Source organism: Crocuta crocuta, unplaced genomic scaffold (genome assembly GCF_008692635.1).
Source record: "Crocuta crocuta isolate KB4526 unplaced genomic scaffold, BGI_CrCroc_1.0 scaffold127, whole genome shotgun sequence".
NCBI classification, from domain to species: domain Eukaryota; kingdom Metazoa; phylum Chordata; class Mammalia; order Carnivora; family Hyaenidae; genus Crocuta; species Crocuta crocuta.
In genome coordinates this window covers 2,674,222-2,696,346 of record NW_027532008.1, presented here as the reverse complement: position 1 = coordinate 2,696,346, position 22,125 = coordinate 2,674,222, and the positions used below count along the sequence as shown (strand labels likewise).

The window sequence follows — 22,125 nt, the reverse complement described above, 5'->3', positions numbered from 1 at the left end:
ATGAGGAATCTGTTGGATGACACTTATGAAATGATTTGAATGTTTACTAAATATTTTTTTTACCAGGCAGGGCACCTGGGTGGCTCAGTCGGTTGGGCGTCCAACTTCGGCTCGGGTCATGATCTCGTGGTTCGTGGGTTCAAACCCGACATCAGGCTCTGTGCTTCCAGCTCAGAACCTGGAGCCTGCTTCAGATTCTGTGTCTCCCTCTTTCTCTGCCTCTCCCCTGCTCGGGCTTCCTATCTTTCTCAAAAATGAATAAACATTTAAAAACAATTTTTTTAAATCTTTATCAGGCATTTTATGTGTGTGGCTCTTCACTCTGTGAAGGTTGGCATTATCATCTTGTTTTGCAGGTTAGAAAGCTGAGATTTAGAAATGCTGTCATACAGAAGATAGTTGGCAGAATTGGGATTTGAACTTCAGGTCTGTTGGACTCTAATACCCAACTCTTTGTTTTATAATGCCACTTCCAATGACCTTTTGCTTTGGAAATGCATGTTTTTCTCTTCTATAGGATTGCTCCAGTAGGTAAACCACTGCAAATAGAGTGAAAGGAAACTTGCATACATCCTTTGCATAATTCATGATGTTGAAAGGGGGCAGGGTCCAGTGGTCACTCTAGCTGGGGACACCTCTCTAACAGTGGGAGGCAGCATGTCCAGAGGGAAAAGAATACAGATGACTTGGGTTCCATCCACTCTACTGCTGTCTGGCAGTGTGTCCTTAGAATCATAGGATAGTGGAAGGGGTTTTGTAACTCATCTTAGAGTCTACCTCTCACTTTGCAGGTGGACAAATAGGCTGAGAGAGTGAAACGTCTTACTCAGGGTCTTTTAGACACTTAGAGGCAGAGCCTGGCCTGGAGCACAAGACCCTAGATTCTGGTCCAGTGCTTCTTCCTCAGTACCACATAGCATTGTGCTTCAGGTCTCCCTTGTTAAACAGGGGTGAAAATAGCTTCCTCACAGGATTGTTATGAAGTTCAAGTTAAAAGCATGAGCAGAAGTACTCTGATAGTTATGAAGTGTTGTATGTAATCAAGAAAGTCACGCTATCATTCATTCAGCAAGTGCTTATTGGTACCTGCTAAGCCCACATCACTCTTTGAAGGCCTAGGAGGCTCAGTAGATGAATCAGATGAGAAACTGGGGGCACCTGGGTGGCTCAGTCGGTTAACCGTCTGACTTTGGTTCAGGGCATGATCTCATGGTCCGTGGGTTCAAGCCCCACATTGGGCTCTGTGCTAATAGTTCAGAGCCTGGAGCCTGCTTCGGATTCTGTGTCTCCCTCTCTCTCTACCCCTCCCCCGCTCGCACTCTGTCTCTCTGTCTCTCTCTCAAAAATAAATAAACATTAAAAAAAAAGAAAAAGATGAACTAGGTCTCAGGATGGCCCTCAAGAAGAGAAGCCACAAAAATAATTATAGTGCAAAGCAGGAGGCAGATGAAGGAAACGGTGAGAGCTAAATTTTCAGAGGTCCTGATTTTGAGGCAGAGAAAAGAAAAGGGTTTGGGGACTTTTCTTCTTATAATTGAGATATAATTCTTATATCATAAAGTCTACCCTTGTTCTTCACTTTTTAATATATCCACAGAGTTGTGCACCCATCACCACTAGTTCCAGAATGTTTTCATCATGCCCCAAAGAAACCCATACCCTCTAGCTGTCACCACCACCCTAGTCACTCCCATCTTCTTCCTCAGTTCCAAGCAACCACTAATCTTTCTCTGTAGATTTTGCTGTTCTTGACATTTCATGTAAATGGGTTCATACTATATGTGGCCTTTTGTGACTGGCTTCTTTCAAATAACATTATGTTTTCAAGCTTCACCCATATCATCACATGAATCAGTGCTTCGTTCCTTTTTATGGCTGATTGATATTCTATTATATGGATATATCACATTTCATCCATATATGGACATTTATCCATTGATGCACATTTGAGTTGTTTCTACTTTGGAGCTCTGAACATTCATGTACAAGTTTTTGTGTAGATATATGTTTTTGTTTCTCTTGGGTTATACCTAGGAGTGGAATTTCTGGGTCATATGGTAACTCTATGTTTAACTTAAAAAAAATTTTTTTAATGTTTTTTATTTATTTTTGAGAGAGAGAGAGAGAGAGACAGTGTGATCAGGGGAAGGTCAGAGAAAGAAGGAGATACAGAATCTGAAGACAGGCTCAGCTGTCAGCACAGAGCCCCACGCGGGTCTCAACCATGAACCGTGAGATCATGACCTGAGCCAAAGTCAGACGTTTAACTGACTGAGCCACCCAGGCGCCCCTATGTTTAACTTTTTGAAAGGAGGCTTTTCTTAAACAATTTTTTCTTATTGCAAATAATACTATCACTCACAGTTAATAAGTATTTCCAGTGTGCCAGTTATCCCATATAATCCTCAGAACAACCCTGAGGTAGGTGCTCTTATTATCTTCATGTAACAAGTGAAAAATAGCCAGTGTTTCTTGAGTACTTAGCACATGCCAGGTATTGTGCTGTTTTGTATTATACCCTGTGACATAGATATTATTACATATACCTACATGGTAGGTAAAAAACAAACAAACAAAAACCTTAAAGGTAAATAATTTTGCCCAAGATCACACAACCTAGTGCATAGTAGAGCCAGATTCATACTCAGATTTCTTTCAGTCCAAAGCTGGCTCCTAACGGCTATTTCTATATTACTATAAGAAGAATAAGTGTTCACAATAGAATACTTGGAAAATACAGAGGAACAGAAAGAAAAAAAAAATATATATATATATATGTATGTTACCTGTTGTCTTACCAGAGAGATGACCACTGGCATATTTTTAATGCATGTCCTCTTTTTTAAAAAATTTTAAAATGTTTTTATTTATATGTTGAGAGAGAGAGAGAGAGAAAGCACGTGCTGAGGAGGGGCAGAGAGAGAGAGAGACATAGAACCCGAATCAGGCTTCAGGCTCTGAGCTGTCAGCACAGAGCCCAATGTGGGGCTTGAACTTGTGAACCATGAGATTGTGACCTGAGCTGAAGTCGGACACTCAACAGACTGAGCCACCCAGGTGCCCAAACGTATATCCTTCTTGTTATACCATTGCAGATATGTACACTTTTGGTTTGTCTTTTTTTTTCCCCCAAGGCTAAAATGGTCACATGTATGTCTTAAACCTGATTTTTTAACTATATATGATTAGCAGTTTTCTATTTCATTAATCAGTTTTCCATGTTTTGAATGACCCTGCAATAGGAAAGGAAGATTTTTGAAAGGACTTTATAAGAGAGGATTCCAAATATATACAAAGTAAACAGAATAGAACAGAATAGTGAACCCACATTTATCTATCATCCTATTTCAATAACTGTCAACATTCTGCCATTCTTGTTTTATCTATACCTCCTTTGCTTTCCACCTCCATTCTATTTTTTTAAGTGTTTATTACTGAGAGAGAGCCCACGTGCACACTAATGGGAGAGGGGCAGCAGAGGGTGGGGACAGAAGATCAAAGGGGTCTCTGTGCTGACAGCAGAGACCCCGATGCGGGGCTGAAACTCCTGCATGTAATCACAAATCCTGTGATCGTGACCTGAGCCAAAGTTGGACACTTAACCGACTGAGCCACTCAGGTGCCTCTCCTCCATTCTGTTTTTTTAAGTAAAATTTACCAACATTAAAATTCACTAATCTTGACTGTGCAGTTTTGACAAATGGATATACTCATGTAGCCCAAGCCCCCAACCCCTGTGTAGCCATGCTCCCATCATATATAGAACCTTTCAGTCACTCAGAGTTCTCAGGGGTCCTTTTCTTGTTAATCTCCATGCACCCAAGTAGCACTTCTTTTTTTTTTTTTAACTGTATTTTTGCCTATTAGAACTTCATATACAATTGACTCTTGTATACAATATACAAGTATATTGACTTCATATACAATTGACCCCCCCCCAGGCAGTCAAAAATAGGCATATAACTTTTGACTCCTGAAAAACTTAACTACTAATAGCCTACTGTTGATGAGAAGCCTTGCTGATAACAAATAATTAACAACTATTTTGTATGTTATATGTATTATATCTATATTCTTAAAGTAAGCTAGAGAAAAGAAAATTTTATTAAGATCATAAGGAAGAGAAAATATATTTACAGTACTATGCTGTATTTATTGAAAAGAATCCACATATAAGTGGACCCACACAGTTCAAACTTGTGTTGTTCAAGAGTCAACTATAAATGAAATCATACAATATGTGCTTTTTTAAAAAAAATATTTATTTTTTAAAACATTGGGGGGACTGAGGGGCAGAGAGAGAGGGAGACATGGAATCTGAAGCAGGCTCCAGGCTCTGAGCTGGCAGTACAGAGCCCAATGTGGGGCTCAAACCCATGAACCATGAGATCATGACCTGAGCCAAAGTCAAATGCTTAATTGACTGAGCTACCCAGGTGCCCCCAGCATGTACTTTCTTAAGTCTGGCTTCTTTTGCTCAAAACCTGTGAGATTCACCCATATTGTTGCCTGTGTCAGTAGTTCCTTTTTAAAAATATAATAACTTCATTGGTATATAATTCACATACCATACAATTCATCCATTTAAAGTGTACAATTTAATGGTAGTATTCTCACAGATATGTGCAACAATCACCAGTCAAGTTTAGAACATATTCATCATCTCAAAAAGAAACATCAAACCACAATGAAGTACTGCTTCATACCCGTGAGGTTGGCTATAAATAAATTAAAAAAAAAAAAAAACACAAGTGTTGGTAAGGATGTGGAGAAATTGGAACCTTGTACATTGCAGGTGAAATTGTAAAATGGTGCAGCTGCTATGGAGAACAGTTTGGCAATTCCTCAAAAAGTTAAATATAGAATTACCATATGACTCAGCAATCGCATGCCAAGGTATATACGCAAAAGAATTGAAAACAGGTAATCAAACAGATACTTGTACGGGAACATTCATAGCAGCACGATTCACCAGCAGATAGATAAATGGATACCTACAATATGATATAGCAGTGCAGTGGAATAGTATTCAGCCATCAAAAGGAATGAAGTACTGATGCATGCTACAACATGGACAGACCTCAAAATATTATGCTAAGTGAAAGAGTCCAGTCACAAAAGGCCACATATTGTAGGCTTTCATTTATATGAAAAATCTAGAATAGGTAAATTGATAGATGCAAAAAGTAAATTGGTGATTGCCAGATACTAGAGGGAGGAAGGAAGAGGGACTGACTACTTAATAAGTATGGGATTTTCTTTTGGTGTGATGTGTTTTAGAACTACCTAGAGGTGATGGTTGTATAACATGGTGAGTGTACTAAATACCACTGAATTATACACCTTAAAATGGTCCTCTGTAGCCCCAAGAAACCTCAAATCTACTTTTTATTTCTATAGATTTGCCTGTTCTGGCCTTTGCATGTAAATGGAATTATAGATATCCCTCGACTCTCGAAAGTTCACATTATGCCACTCACTTTTATGAAGGATCTACATCAGTACCTCTTTTCACTAACCAAAGAGAATCCAAAGAGGATTTTTGCTTTTATGGAAAGGGTGAAAATCAAACATAGTGTTCAGCATTTGTTTTGCAGTGAGCTCATTATAGGGGCAGTGTGCACCCTGAGCGGAGAAAGTGGCACCTCCCAGCTTCTACCCTGGGAACTACACTCAGCATCAAACCACCGTAGCTTTGAACTGTTTCTCTGAGCATCTATGCTTTATCTTCATTTATTTTGCTCATCCTTTAGCAAGACGGTATCAGAAAAGCCTAAGAGAAGAATCTTTTGGGTCTGGGAATGCTAAAAAAAGGTTTCCATTTAATAAACTGATGGTAATTGCTTCTTCGCTTTATGCCCTTGCAGCTTAGGATAGGTTTCATAGGAACACTTTGCTTTTGGATAGCAGGAGAAACCTATATACAACATGTGGCTTTCTTTCACTTAGCACAATGTCTTCAGGGTTCATTCATGTTGTAACATGTATCAGCACTTTGTTACTTTTTATGGCCAAATAACATTCCATTGTATAGATACACCACATTTTGTCCATTCATCAGTTGATGAGCATTTGGGTTTCTACCTTTTAGCTATTATAAATAATCCTGCTCTAACCATTCTTGTACACACTGTTGAATGGAGTTCCTTTGTATTTAACAAAGTAACCATTTTACTCCTGATCATGCAATTCAAAGCTAACAGAAGTCAGAAAGATATCCCATTCTCTGTGCCCCACCATCCTACAATGGAATCCCCATTGTCAGCTTTGTCTCTCTGGTAGAGAAGGAAGTAAGAGAAAAATGTTGTAACTATGCCACTGAGCATAGATCAGCAGCTATCAAGTCTTACTAGAATTCAGATTTGGCTAACAACATCCATTAAGCACCTGCTGTAATCCAGGTACTATTTTGTACCTTCATATGTATTTCATCATTTATTTCTCACAACAACCAATTGAAGTAAATGGACATCCCCATTTTACAAATAAGGAAATTGAAACTCAGAACGGTGAATAACTTGCCTAAGTAGGTAGTAATTGGTACAGTGAGGGGGCTGGACTTCAGGGCCAAGTGCCTAAGAATTTTAAGTCCTCTTCCCTTTCTGCTACATTAACCCAAACAAGGACTGTGGCATACCTGAAATAGGTGGTTCCTCACGTTTATTTGGATATTACTATTCAGTCTTTGGTTCCAGATGAGTAACCTTTGCCAGGCATACTTTGTTCTAAGGCTTGTTAACCTCAGGCTATTATATTACTGGTACTCTTTGCATTATGAAGTAGATTAATTCCTCCAAATTGAGCTGTTATTTGAATTTTCTTTAACTTCCTTTGTAATAGAAATGCCCCTGGAAAAAAAGTTTCCCAGGAGCCCGAGTTAAAAGTTTGTGGAAGGGATAGGGTTAAGTGGTAACATGCTAGGCATTTTAGACTCTAGGAATAGAATACCTTTTGGGAGGTATATCCTATGCATGGCACCTCATGTTTTCTTTATAACATTATGTCATATTGTCTTCCTTGACCTCATAGGCATTTTTATATTTTCTATATTCCCAACTCCCAGCAACTGACTTCCTTCTTCCTCCTTCTCATTGAGAATCAAGTAGAGCTGGCCTGAAATCTCTCCAGTGACAGAAGATGCCTTTTCAACCATTTGTACTTTAGAGATTTTTTTTTAATTGAACTTACATGTTCTGCAAATTAGCCCTCAATGTTATTAGAGCCTTAAGTGAAAACATAAGGGTATACTCAGTTCACGGTGCTATCTTTAGAATGAAGAATACACATTAAAAGTTGTTTGGGTCTGTTACAGTCCTGGTTTTTTGTTAGTGATTTCCAAGTCATCTTTATTGCTCTACTGTCCTATGTTTAGTTTGTTTCCCTCTACTGTCATTTTTCTTCTTTCTTCTAATACGTGTGAATAAATGAGTATAAATAAGATTTAATTTATTATTCCTTGTGGCTCCATCTGAATTTACTGTCTTGGCTGTTCATTTTGGTCATTCAGTTAAATTAGCCTTTTTCAGTCCCTCTGAGAAGTTCTGATTACAATAGCCTTGGTGCCATTGATATTCAATTCATGACAACTATATTGTGTGCTCTTGAAGAGAAGGGTCTGTGTTTGGCTTGTTCTTTGCTGTATTTTCAAAGTCTAATGTAGTGTCTAGCATACTAGGCATTGAACATTTTATCTTATGGATTCTTGAAGTCACTTACTTCAGTCTTTTTGAATCTCCGCAGAACTGAACATTCAATTTGCATACTGCACCAGAGAGAAATCCCCTTGATGTAGTCTTTTCTGGGGCTAATTCATAAATATATAACTTGTTTTCTTCAATTCCAAATGTCTCCATCATGTCATTCTGTATCCATGAGTTCTCTTTGCTCTATAGAATTGACTATTTCAGGATACTTCTTAAAATAATGCTTTTAAAATTTGACCATAATTAAATCTCCTCATTTTCAAATAACCATTTATTGATCTAATTATTTATATTTTAGAAACTTTTGAAGTCTGAAACTAATTATACCTCTTGCAGATTTAGGGGTATTTCCCTCCTGATGTGAACTTTTTGAATAATCTCTACTTAGAAGTGTTTTTTTCAGTAACACATGCCTGCCTAAAAAAGTTTGTAGAAGATGCTGAATCCATGTTTCCTGGAAGGGGTGGTGAAGGTGGGCTGTACTCCAGAATGAGCTACCGGCCAATGTGCTGTCATTTCTTCTCAGGATGGGCATAGAAATGTTCACCTAAATGCTAACTGAGCATAGTTGTATTAAATTTGACATTTTGATTTTTAAACCTCTACTTACCAGTCTGATACTGTTTTGAATCCCACTTTCTATTTTACCATTTACCTGAATTGTAGTGTGGGGATTTTGGTCTGCTTTCTCTGCTTTTTCCCTCTTTTATTCCTTTTAGTTTTTTCAAGCATACACCAGTCTTAGCTAAAGTCTCTTGCCTTTGATTCTCTGCTTTTTTAGGTGCTATGTCTTTCATCCTAGTCAGTATTCTTCCACATCTAGAATAGTGCCTGGTATTTAGTAAAAACCCAGTTAATGTTTTAAGAAAATTAATGAATGAGTAGTAACAGTTTAGTTGACTCTTATGGTGGGTTGTCATAGTGATCATTACTCTGGTAAATTACATGCCATGGTAATTTATTCATACATACAAAGTAGTTAAGAGTATGCATATAGCGTTGGGTTTGAGTCTCTGCTCCACCTCCATTTATTACCTGTGTGACATCATGAAAATTGTCTCATGTTTATGACTTTTATTTCCTCTTCCGTAAGATGATGGTAGTAATAGAATCTGTCTATCATACAAGCTTTTTGAACCAGCCTTCCTCTGCACCCTTAACAGTGGTTCTCTCTCCTCGGATGTGTCCTCCCCAGGTCCTTTGTGACTCCTCGTCATTTGTGTTTGAGTGTCATCTTTTGAGAGAGCTCCTCTGTTATCAGGCAGGATTTGCAGCTGTAAGCAACAGAAACCAACTCTGGCTGATTCTTGAAAAGCTATTAAACTCACAAAATATCAGGGAAGGCCACAAAGCCAAGCTTGAAGACTGGGCTAAAACAAGGGAAGTTGGGTAGCAGCCAGGACCCATGGACAAAATCATTTACAGAATCAGTCCATGAGGTCACTACTTATACAGCTTACACCCCCACCACCAGATGGCTTGACCTTAATGGCCATTATAGCCACACCTTGCTGCCAACATGGACTCTCCCTGGTCCTCTGATTCTTTGATACCAGATCCCAATTAAAGTCTGGGGCTGATATGTCTGGTTGGCATAGCCTGTGTCAGATGCAAACACTCTAGCTATAAGGGATCCTCAGAGAAGGAATCTTAGTCTCTACTGTTCTCACTTCATAGTGGGAGGCACTCTGTCTTCTACCAAACTCATTAGATGGGGGATTCCCAAAATACAGGAAGGGGTTCAGATCCTGAGCAGCTAGAAAACTCCATAAATGTGTATTACATTTTCTTTAGACTTCAAGTCTAAAAGTAGCCCATCAGTCACTTCAGTATCTTCTTGTTTTATTTTAATCACCGCACTTTTCACTACTGGATATATTCTTACTTTACTTGTATTTTTGTTTATTATCTATTCCCTCCTGCTAGAATGCTGGAATGTTAGTATCATGAGAGTAAGGAACTTGCTTTTTTGTTCACTGCTGTATCCCCTGGGCCTGTAATAGTACCTGACATATAGGAGATGCTTCTTGTGCTCATTTGTTGAATGAATAACTATCTAAACCTCTTAGCACAATTGCTAGTACGTAATAAATGTGTATTTGGCAACTTACTATTCCTTAGCAGATAAAAGTATTTATATTCTTTTAAAAATAAAATTAAAGACAAAACTTTGTACCTTCATTATTTCATTTGGCCTTTCTAGTAGTCTTCCAAGAAAAAGACTTTTGGGAGTGAAGAATGAGCCTTTTTCTGGTGAAGCATCTGTGGCCCCTTCAGTGTTTATTCTGGCTCTTCCTGTGCCTGTGAGACACAGGAACGAGAGCCTACTTGGGGGAGATTGAGACTTCACCAAGGCCACATAGCTGGTCCTACTTAATACGAGGTATACTTCCTGACTTTGGTGTTCTTTCCATAATAGTAAGTCTCACCCTATATTCTTGGTAATTGTGGGTGAAATTACTATTGTTTCAGGGAGAGGGGGGCAAGGAGGGTTGACCATTATATCACAAACCAGAGGCATAAACATAATTGCAGGCCAGTGTTTAGTTTATGCCAATTTGTCCAAATTCACATTTTTAATTTGATGGTCAGAGGCCCCTGGAAAAGTCATCATGAAACCATAGGTGTTCCCAGTCAGCATCCCTAGATGTTCTTCATGTTCACTGGTTTTGTGATCCTAAACAGTGCCAATGGCTTCCATATCTCCCTGGTAATGCTCACGAAGCTGCAGTGCTGGATGGTTTCCACATTGTAAGGGAAGGCTCTTGCCCTTTTAAGAGCTTATGATCCCCAAATCAATCATGGAGGCATAAGCCCCAAAGAACTCAGGCTGAATGGGAATGTCTAATTAGATAGCAAGATTTTTATTGTCCTACTCTGTTTCTAACACTAAAGAAAAAAAATCTGTGATAACATAGTATTTATATAGAGTTTCTTTTTGTGATTAAATGCCAAAGGAAAAGAAGGAATCTGCTCACAGAACAGGTGGAGAGAGTGTGATTTCAGGAGGGTGTGCTAGGCATCTGTAGGAGGGCAGCTGATGGAAAAGCAGGGCCAGGAGACCCAGACGTGGGAGGGTTGGCAGGGAGGCCTGGTGGACCCTGAGAGCCATCAGCACAGCACAAAGGGCCAAATGGGGAAGAAAGACTAGACCTTTTGCTTGGCTTCAGAGGTAGAACCAGGACCAAAGGTTGGAAATAACAGGAGGTAGAACCTTCTTTTAAAAGATTAGGGTTGGGGCGCCTGGGTGGCTTAGTCGGTTAAGCGTCCGACTTTTGCTTAGGTCATGATCNTTATTTTTTTTCTCTAGCTTTTTTTTTCTCTGATGCTAATATTAATGTGCTTTTGTAGAAAAAAAAATTGAAAACCTCAAAAAGCAGAAGGTAAAAAACCTGTCACACTACTGTTTAAAGATGGCTATTATTATTTTTTAGATTTTCTTTTTTTTTTTTTTTACAAATAGTTTATTGTCAAATTAGTTTCCACATAACACTCAGTGCTCATCCCCACAAGTGCCCTCCTCCATGCCCAACCCTCCTCCCCACCACATCCATCAGTCCTCAGTTTTTGTCAGCATTCAAGAGTCTCTCATGGTTTGCCTCTCTCCCTTTCCCCCACCATTTCCGCCCTTCTTCTCCCCCTTGTTCCTCCGTCAAGTTCCTCCTAATCCTCCTATACGTGCAAACATATGATATTTGTCCTTCTCTGCCTGACTTATTTCGCTCAGCATAACACCCTCAAGGTCCATCCATGTTGCTACACATGGCCAGATTTCATTGTTTCTCATTGCCATGTAGTATTCCATGGTATAGATAAACCACATCTTCTTGATCCATTCATCTGCTGATGGACACTTAGGCTCTTTCCATGTTTTAGCTATTGTGGAGAGTGCTGCTATGAACATTGGGGTACATGTGCTCCTATGCATCAGCACAAAAATAATTTTTTGATGTTTATTTATTTTTGAGAGACTGAGAGAGCATGATTGGGGGAGGGGCAGAGAGAGAGGGAGACAGACTCCAAAGCAAATTCCAGGCTCCGAGCTGTCAGCAACAGAGCCCGACGTAAGGCTCGAACCTACGAGCCGCAAGACCATGACCTGAGCCAAAGTTGGACACTTAACGGACTGGGCCTCCCAGGTGCTCCTTATAATTCCTTTTTAAACACAACTTTGATAATAGTATTTACTGAAAAAGCATCATGTTATCATGTAAACATTTAGTGTGATGTAAGCATTTTTCCTTCATAAGTAACATTTCTAATGCTGCTTAATATCATATGGCTATACATTGTTTAGTCATTCCTCTGTCACTGGAAATTTTGGTACTTTTAATTTTTTTGTTTTTACAAAATCTGTGATAAATATGCTTGGGTATAAACTTTTGTATTTGTTATATTTTGTAATTTCTTAAGGTAAGTTATGAGAGATGAGATTGGTAGGTCTTTCTAACCATCAGAATTTATAACAAAGGAATAAATTTCTTCAGGAGGTGAGACTGAAAGCCTACCTATCAGGATATTGAAGAGGGATTTCTTTATCAGATTGGATTGTAAACATGATCACCTTTAAATTTCCTGTCCACTCTTTGATTCTATTAGTCTGTTAAAGGGTTGAATGCTCTGTCTATGATACTGATTTGGTTATGGAGAGAGCCAATATGAGCGGCAGAGATTTAAAGTATAATTAAAAGACTGGTTGCCACAGATGTGTAGTGAGCAAATGAAAGTTGACATCTTTCTTTTGCATGCCATGTTCTTACTTTTAGGATCTTCCTTCGTACTCCTATCCAACCTCCCATTTTCTGGTGAAGCATATATGACTCCTTCATTGTTCCAATACTTCCTGTAGCTCTGAGTCATTGTCTCCCCCCTCCCACCCTCTTTACCTTCCAAAGGTTCTTCAACACAGTGGAGCAGAGCCAGCCCACCATGTTGTAAATCACAGGCAATAGCCAGTTCACTGGGTAGGCTGGTGGGCTATTTGAGGGGTGGAACCAGGACTCTGAAGCTACCTTTTTCCATCCCCCAAGGTTTGATGATTTTTTTTCCCCTAGGTAATTAAATGTGTGTCTTGTGGACCTGGGCTTGGCTGGAATGTTCAAGGGTCCTGAAGATCCTTCTATAGCTTCCTGCTGTTGAATTCATTAAGAGAAGATGGCAAAAGTCAACATAACTAGAGACCTCATCCGTAGGCAGATCAAGGTAAGCAGGTCAGACCTTTAAACCAGAGCATGAGGTCCTTTTTCCTAACAAATTCATTTTACAGCTGAAGAAACTGAGGTCTGGAATTGGTGACTTGCCTGAAGTCACATAGCTAATTAGTGGCAGACTCTGAACTAAAATCAGGGTCTCTTAACTCCTATCTTCTTTTGTCCAAGAATATGGAATTCATGGAGATTCCTCTATCCCAGTGCTTTGTACCTGGGCTGCTGAAATTAATGGAGGTTGGTGGTGGCAGGGAACCATCAGCACACTGTGCATGTGTGTTGTGCATGTACAGCTGTGTGTACATATGTAGGTGGGTGTGGGTGTGGGTGTGAGGGTACAGCCGGAGAAAATACGGCATCTGCATGTTGCTCCAGCCGCTAAGTTGTGCATGTAACAGAACCTGGAAGAGTCTTAGTCCTGGTTCAGCTTAGACTCTTTCTTCTTTTCTTTAAGGGTCTCCTGCACCTGCCCTGTGCAGTTTGTACATTCTGTAAGATGAATGGATGATGGGGGAGTCAAGTTCATTATTAAGGTAGCCCAGGCTTTGTTAGGGGAGCCTGCAGTAAAGGAACACAGAGATTTAATGGAAGAAATTCTACCAAGACTTGATGTGCTCCTATAGTGAGAACCCCAAGCTGGGTCAGGAGCTTAATCTCACCACTGCCCTAATTACCTATAAGTCTTGAACCATTTTACCTCTCTGTATTTTCTTTGTTAAATGATAATAGTATCTGCCTTTAGGCTGGTTATAGAGAATGAAATCTGAAAGAACACAAGGAAATTCTTTGAAAAGGTTAAGTGCTAAAATATGCTTTTAATTAAAAATCTTTAAATAATTAAGTGGCATGCAGCATAAGCTTTGTTCCTCAAAAAGGATTGAATGTATACATGAGCTATGTACTTGGTGCATGGAGCACATCAGTCTGTGTTTCGTGTATTTTTCCCTGCATCCCTGAATCCTTTAGGGGCTTTGTCCATTTGTGGGAGGTTTTTTTGTAGTTTTATTAGACTGGGTGGCCCTCAAGGGCAAGGACCATTTCCTGGAGGCACAGAATCATAGAATTGGAGGGACCATGCAAATTATTTTTTTCCTTTGAATATCCCCCACATTATGTGTCCTAAAGATGATGCCCACCCTCTCTCTCCAACTAAAGATGGAAACTCCTTCTTATTTGTTGTTCTCAATTTTTTCAATTTCTTTGTTTCTTTGTTTCTTCCTTTTGTAACCTAATAGCACAACTTAATACTTATGTTTTTAATGTTTATTTATTTATTTTGAGAGAGAGAGAGTGCGCGGATGAGTGGGGTAGGAGCAGAGAGAGAGAGAATCCCAGGCAGGCTCCACACTGTCAGCACAGAGCCTGATGCAGGGCTCCATCTCATGAATCATGAGATCATGACCTGAGCCAAAATCAAGAGTCAGACACTCAACTGACTGAGCTACCCAGGTGCCCCAGTGCTTAATTTTATGCTCTTTTATTATTTTCTAATCCCTGCTCAAGTATAGTACAGGCTCCTGCAGGCCAATTTCTTATTACCTTTTGTAGCTCCTGCAGTGCCCGGGACAGTGCTGGATATATGATAGGCACATAGTAAATCATGTTGAATTGAATCAATGAAAATGAGTTTGTGTCTGTCCCCCAGGAGCGAGGTGCCCTGAGTTTTGAGCGGCGCTACCATGTCACTGACCCCTTTATCAGACGACTGGGCCTGGAAGCAGAGCTACAGGTAAGAAATCAAGTTTGCACCTTAGATGCAGATGGGTGGCTCTTAATTCTCTGCCTACAGAGAACCCTCCTGGCATTATTCAAGGCAAAAACAAGTTTTTCTCTGCAGGTCATACCTAACGGTTTCCTGTCCTTTTTAGCAGTTTTATTAAGCAGGTAAATAGACAGGTGAATCAAGGTTAGTGATTGACATGGTCATACAGAAATTGTTTTTTGGTCATATTTATTTCCTTTGTGTTTGGAAAAATATTGTTGAAATACATACCACCTTTTTTACTATTAACTTGGGCAGTAATTATTCTAACCAAAGGAAGTTAAAGTTTACAAAGTTTCTACACACACACATACACACATGTTTTCTCATTTTAGTTTCAAAGAAGTGTTGTGGGAAGAAATATAGGGATTGGGTATTTTTTAAAAAAGGGTCTAGAAAGGCCAAGCATCTTGTCCAGTGTTGTCCTGTCCAGTCCATGGAGAGCCAGGCCTTTAATCCAAAAGTACAGTTCTTTCATTGTGCCCAGCAGAGACACTCCATAATGTTAGTTGAAGGCCCTTTCCTTCCTTCCTCCAGATCATGTTTGGACTCCAAGATTTAACGTTCCTGTCCAACTTAGTGTTACCTGCAAGTTGAGTAAGAATTCTCTTTAGTTCCTTCACTGTAGTATTTGTAAGTGATCCTGTTGATCTTAGAAAAAGACTAGAAAGAATGTTCACAGTGTTATCTTGGGGTAGTGAGATTACAGATGATTGTTACTGCTTTTTTAAATTATAAACTTTTATCCATATTAAAATATAACTACATTATGGGGCACCTGGGTGGCTTAGTCGGTTAGGTGTCCGACTTCGGCTCAACTCATGATCTTACTGTTCAAGCCCCATGTCACGCTCTGTGCTGACAGCTCAGAACCTGCATTCTGCTTCAGGTTCTGTGTTTCCCTCTCTCTCTGCCCCTCCCCCTCTCTCTTTCTCTTTCTCTCTCTCTCTCTCTCTGTTTCTCTCAAAATTAAATAAACATTAAAAATTTTTTTAAATAAAAAATAAAATATAACTGCATTAGTGGTAATATGGAAAAGATAAGTAAAAATTACTTCTTAGTCCCATCTCCCTAAAACAATTACTTTTAGCATTTTGTGTACTTCCTTTTATCTGCTGCATATTTTCATATAATTGTAATCCTACTTTACATTGAATTTTGTATCTTAAATTAACATATAATAATCCTTTTTTCCATGTTACCAAGTAGTCTTCACAATTTTCACTTAAAATTTTTCTTTTCTTTTTTTTAATGATTATTATTTTTTGAGGGAGGGTGTTGCTGCAGAGAGAGAAGGAGATAGAGGATCCGAAGCAGGCTCCATGCTGTCAGTGCAGAGCCCAAGGAGGGTCTGTAATTCACAAATTGTGAGATCATAAACTGAGCCAAAGTCAGACGCTTAACTGACTGAGCCACCCAGGTGTCCCCCAGTTATTCTGATTATAGAAATAAGAAATATTATCATAGTGGAAAATATGGGATAGACAAAAATATAGAAAACAAAATTACTTTAAATTCTATCAACCATAGATAAACATTATTAACATTTGGTATACTGCCTTTGTGTTTTATGAAGCAGTTAAGAGATGGGTATTAGAACTGGATAAATTAAGTTTTAAAACCTATCTTCTCACCACCTGTATAGCCTTGTGCATGTTACCCCTAGTTTCCCAATCTGTAAACTAGCGCAATAACTGAGAATTGGTGTAATGATTATATGAGATTTGTGTGAAGCACTAACACAGTGCCTGGATTATAGCAAGCTACTTCAATAAATATTATGATTTTTGACAATTATGATTCTTAAGTCTTCTTTTTTTTCATGCTTTTATAAATTTTTCCCCCCATTGGGAAATTGGGCTCATAGCATTTATACAGTTTGGTAAACTCTTTTATACTTTTCATATCATGATTGCTTTCCCATATTTCTAAAAATTCTTTGAAAACATAATTTCTAATAATTTATGTATCTTTTATGGTTTTGTAGTTTCTTTCTATATTTCCTTTGGAATATAACTCAAAGTATTTCCCTCTAGTGCAGTTGCAGGCAGGGCATGGAAGATTTTACCTCCAAAGGGATTTTTAGCAACGTCTAGAAACAATTTTGGTTGTCCAGACCAGGAGGGTACTACTGGCATATATGGTGGACAGAGGAGAGGGATGCTGCTAGACCTTCTACAGTGCACAGGGCAACAAAGTGTGCGGCAGAGAAGTACTCAGCCCCAGTGCCAACAGTGCCATGATGGAGAAGCCCTGCTCTGGTGGGTGCTGAGTAGATAGTGATCGCTGACTGGCTTAGCTGTTTCTTTTAGCTGTGCCTCTGCCCTACCCATATTCTCTTCCATCTCTTCTTAGTCACATAACTTTGTCCAGAATAGACTTGGAATTTCCTTCTATGAACACAAAAAAGGATCCTGTCTATTGTCCCAAAGGTTGGAACTCAAATACAAAATTACATTAAGGTGAATTATTTCAACTTGCACTTCCCTAATCTATGTAGCAATGCATAGTACGAAAGAATGTCCAGATGTACAGTTCTCTCTTTTGAGAGAAAGAGAGAGCATGAGCAGGGGAGGGGTGGAAAGAGAATCCCAAGCAGGTTCCACGGGGGCTCAATTCCACATGGGGCTCAGTTCCACAACTGTGAGATCATGACCTGAGCCAAAATCAAGAATCAGACACTTAACCTACTGAGCTACCCAGGTGCACAGGAATGTACAAGATTTAGAAGTAAAAAACAAAACAAGAAACAAATAAAAACTCGAGTTTAAATCCCAGCTTTGCCACTTGTGAGACTTAGAGAAGTGAGAGCAGATGGAAAGAAGAGGACTGGGAGAAAAACAAGTTTGGGAAAGATTCAGGGGTTGGACATTTTAAATTTGGAAGCCTGTTGGATAGCTTTGTGGAGATGTCAGGTAGGCACGTGATGGTACTAATTGGGAGAGAGCTGTGGACTCTAGGGAGAAATCTGGAGACTCAAATATCTATGGAGCCTGAGAGAATAGGGCCCATGACCTAGCTGGGGAGACACTCCAGCTTTCAGGAGTTGATTACCAGCTAAGGAGATTAAAAAGTTACTCTAGAAAGGGTGGTCAGTGAAGTAGAAAGGAAACAAAGCCAGGAGAGTGGAAAGCACACATAATGAGAGTATTTCAAGAAAGGAATGGTCACTTCTACTTAGTGCTTTTGAAAGGTTAAGTAAGATGAGGATAGAGCAATGACTGTGGTCTTTACTAGAGCAGTGTTATTGGAGTGGTGGGAATAGATGCTAGACTGGAGGGGTTGGGAGAGTGAATTGGAGGTAAAGAATTGCAGCCACAGCGTAGAGAACTCTCTCTTTTCTCTCTCTTTTTTTAAGAAGGTGATGGAAATTTATTTTATTATTACAAAATTTCCCCCCAGATGAAAGGAGATAGGTTGTAGGCAATAAAAAGGATAAACTATAAAAGACAACTTCTCTTGCCCCTCTATGCCTGCTCTTCAGCTTTCTTTTCTTCAGCTCTCTGTCCTCTGTCTTCGGGTTGGCTTTAACCAATGGGGAGCCATTTCAGAAAATTGGAGGAAGAATGACATCTCTTTTTATTCCCCTCACTTCTTTCCTTCAGATCATTTTGTTTTGTTTTTGTTTTCAGCTTTACTGAGTTATGTAGACAACTCTTGGAAAACCTTATTTACAAAAGGAAGCAGAGAACTGGAGATGTGGCTGGGAGGGTCTGGGGCATTAAGGGAGAGATTTGTAAGAATGAGAAGAAATACTAGCATGGATTGTATGTTGATGGCAGGAGAAGGTTTGCTGATATAAGAGGACAGAGTAATTGAAGGAGCAAAGTCCTGTGGAAGGCTGGAGGGATAGGATTCAAGTAGTCCAGGCCTTTGATAACAGCAAAGTCATTTCTGTCATTGTTACAGGGTCCAGTGGGTCTGGGATCAGGAGAGAAGCATAGACTGGAATAAACACTGGAGAGTCCTTGACAGAGAGATAGTTTATCTAGCATCTTTCAAAGTATGGTCTGCAGACCCCAGGGGATCCTCCTGACCTTTCAAGAGAATCCATGAGGTCAAAATTACTTTCATTGTATTATTAAGACATTGTTTGCAAAAGCAGAAAAACAAAAATTAACTCATTTAAAATTTGCAAAAAGAAAAAAGTAAAACTACTGTCACGTTTGCATGAATCAAGGCAAATATTGCATCAAACTCATTGATTNCCTGGAGCCTGTTTCAGTCTGTGACTCCCTCTCTCTCTGACCCTCCCCTGCTCATGCTGTCTCTCTCTCTCTCTCTCCTAGAAATAAATAAAACATAAAAAAAAATAAAATAAAAGGTAGTTTTATTAAATTTCAACCTTTAAGTACATATCTCTTTCTTATTCTGTATTATGGTATGGGAAGTGCCCATAAAGCACAGTTGCTGCATTCTGCCCATGGTGGTTGTCTTGAGGAGAAAGCACTTGGGCTGTTGAGTTGCAAGCCCTACTGGCTACTTTTTTCATGAAGCACCATCTTAAATAATGACTACCAGACAAAACTTGTGGTTATGCAAATATGAGTATTTGGGAAGACATTTTCTCTTTTAAAACATTTTTATTTCTTTATTTTTAAGTTTTATTTATTTATTTTGAGAGAGAGAATGTGTGAGCACGTGGGGAGGGGCAGAGAGAGAGGAAGAAAGAGGATTGCAAGCAAGCTCCATGCTAACAGCACAGAGCCCAACTTAGAGCTCCATCTCATGAACCAAGAGTCAGATGCTTAACTGACTGAGCCACTCAGGTACCCCAATATTTTATTTATTGTTTCAAAGTAGGTGCCACACCCAACATGGGGCTTGAACTCATGACTCCAAGATCAAGAGTCTCATGCTCAGGGCACCTGAAATTCCCTCTTTCTGCACCCCCCCCCCAAGTAAATAAATAAACTTTGCTTGAGAGTCTCTGTCTCCCTCTCTCTCTTCCTTTCCCCAGCTTGTGTATGCACGCACTTTCTCAAAATAAATAAATAAAAATTAAAAACAATTTTTTAACATTTATTTATTTTTGACAGAGAGAGAGAGAGAGACAACATGAGAGGAGGAAGGCAGAGAGAGAGGGAACACAGAATCAGAAGCAGGTTCCCAGCTCTGCGCTGTCAACACAGACCCTGATGCAGGGCTCAAACTCACGAGCTGTGAAATCATGACTCCAGCTGACGTTGGATGCTCAACTGACTGAGCTACCCAGGTGCCCCAATAAATAAAAATTTTAAAAAATAATAATAATTTTTTTAGAAAGTCACATGCTCTGCCAACGGAGTCAGCCAGGCACCCCATGGCAGACATTTTCTTTAAAATGAATGAACTGAGGGGCACCTGGGTGGCTCAGTCGGTTGAGCATCTTGACTCTTGATTTTGGTTTAGGTCATGATCCCACAGTTTGTAAGTTTAAGCCCTGCATCAGTCTCTGCGCTGATAGCACAGAGCCTGCTTGGGATTNCAGAGACAAGAGGGAGACACAGAATCCAAAGCAGGCTCCAGGCTCCGAGCTGTCAGCACAGAGCCTGACTCAGGGCTTGAACCCACAAACTATGAGATCATGGCCTGAGCCAAGGTCGGGCGCCTAACTGACTGAGCCACCCAGGCGTCAGGCTCTGTGCTGACATCTCAGAGCCTGGAGCCTGCTTAGGATTCTGTGTCTCCCTCTCTTTCTGCCTCTCCTCTGCTCGTTCTCTGTCTCTGCCTCAAAATAAAATAAAGACATTAAAAAAAATTTTTTAAATGTTTTTTTAATTAATGAAATGGGCTGTCACTTTAAGAAAAACAACTGACAATATTCGTTGCCAAGGATAAAACTTGAACTTTTAGGCAAAATAAAAAAAGAGAGAAAATGAATGAGAATATAGGAAAACTTGTATCTGCCACCATGAGCATGATAACTTCTCAATACTTAAAAGGCTTTTTCTACTGTGGTGATATAAACAAATGTCAACAATATTGTATAATGAACGTTAACATTGAAGATCTTTAAATTCAGTGAGTCACTGTTGTCAAATGACCAATGTATGATGTAACAGCCTCATACATGCATAAAAGAGCTATGCATAATGCAAATTAATGCTCTTTAATGTAGCAGGGTACCAGTAGTTCATATATGTGGTTTCAGATCCTACACTGTAGTATAAGAAATCATTACTTGTGGAGTTTTGGTGCAGTATCAAAGAATGATATCTACAGTTATCTGAAAAGGGTATTAAAATACTTCTCCCTGTTGCAACTACATATCTTTGTAAGGATGCATTTTTGTTATATACTTCTACCAAAATAACATATTGCTACAGATTGAATACAAAAGTAGGTATGAGAACTCACTTATCTTCCATTAAGCTAGACATTATGTAAAGCAGTGCCACTCTCCTCATTAAATTCTTTTGTCTTAGGGGCGCCTGGGTGGCTTAGTTGGTTAAGCGTCTGACTTTCGCTTAGGTCATGATCTCACGGTTCGTGGGTTCGAGCCCTGCGTCGGGCTCTGTGCTGACTGCCAGCTCAGAGCCTGGAGCCTGTTTCAGTCTGTGGCTCCCTCTCTCTCACTGACCCTCCCTTGCTTACGCTGTCTCTCTCTGTCTCCTAGAAATAAATAAAACATTTTTTAAAAAATTCTTTTGTCTTAGAAAATATATTTACTTTTCATTTAAAATGTATTAACATCATTTTTGTTATTTTTTAGTGAAATAATATAAAAGATTTCCATTTTAATTTCTAATGTGGTAAATATCAATAAATATAACCAAGGGTGCCTGGGTGGCTGAGTCAGTTAAGCATTCGACTCTTGGTTTTGGCTCACATCATAATCTCACAGCTTCATGGATTCAAGCCTTGAATCAGGCTGTGTGCTGGGCAGCTCAGAGCCTCCTTGGGATTTTCTCTCTCCTGTCTGTCCCTCCCCCTCTCATGCTGTCTCTCTCTCTCTCTCTCAAAATAAACTTTAAAAACAAAATAAAGTAAGCCCATATAAACGAAAACTCTTTGAGATCCTCAGTAATTTTTTTATTTATTTTTAAAAATATTTTAAATGTTTATTTCTGAGAGAGAGAGAGAGGCAGCGTGAGCAGGGGAGGGCCAGAGAGAAAAGGAGATACAGAATCGAAGCAGGCTCCAGGCTCTGAGCTAGCTGTCAGCACAGAGCCCAACGCGGGGCTCAAACCCATGAAGCGTGAGATCATGACCTGAGCTGAAGTCGGACACTTAACCAACTGAGCCACCCAGGCGCCCCCCTCAATAATTTTTTTAAATGTTCGTTTATTTTTGATAGAGACAGAGAGTGAGCAGAGGAGGGGCAGAGAGAGAGAGAGAGGGAAACAGAGGATCAGAAGCAGGCTTGGTGCCCAATGTAAGGCTTGAACTCATGAGTCATGAGATTATGACCTGAGCTGAAATCAGGCGCTTAACCAACTGAGCCACCCAGACCCCTGTCAGTAATTTTTAA

General features: G+C 39.6%; 1 protein-coding gene across 1 annotated transcript in view; it reads left to right on the top strand.

The window, feature by feature from the left end:
• WDTC1 (WD and tetratricopeptide repeats 1) overlaps positions 1-22,125 on the top strand; it is a 66,403-nt gene that overhangs the window by 5,494 nt on the left and 38,784 nt on the right. The window contains exons 2-3 of the mRNA XM_077775488.1: positions 12,758-12,905; positions 14,556-14,639. Of these exons, the coding sequence (XP_077631614.1) occupies positions 12,858-12,905; positions 14,556-14,639 (132 nt within the window). The 5' untranslated portion in view covers positions 12,758-12,857. The remainder of the gene's footprint in view (positions 1-12,757; positions 12,906-14,555; positions 14,640-22,125) is intronic.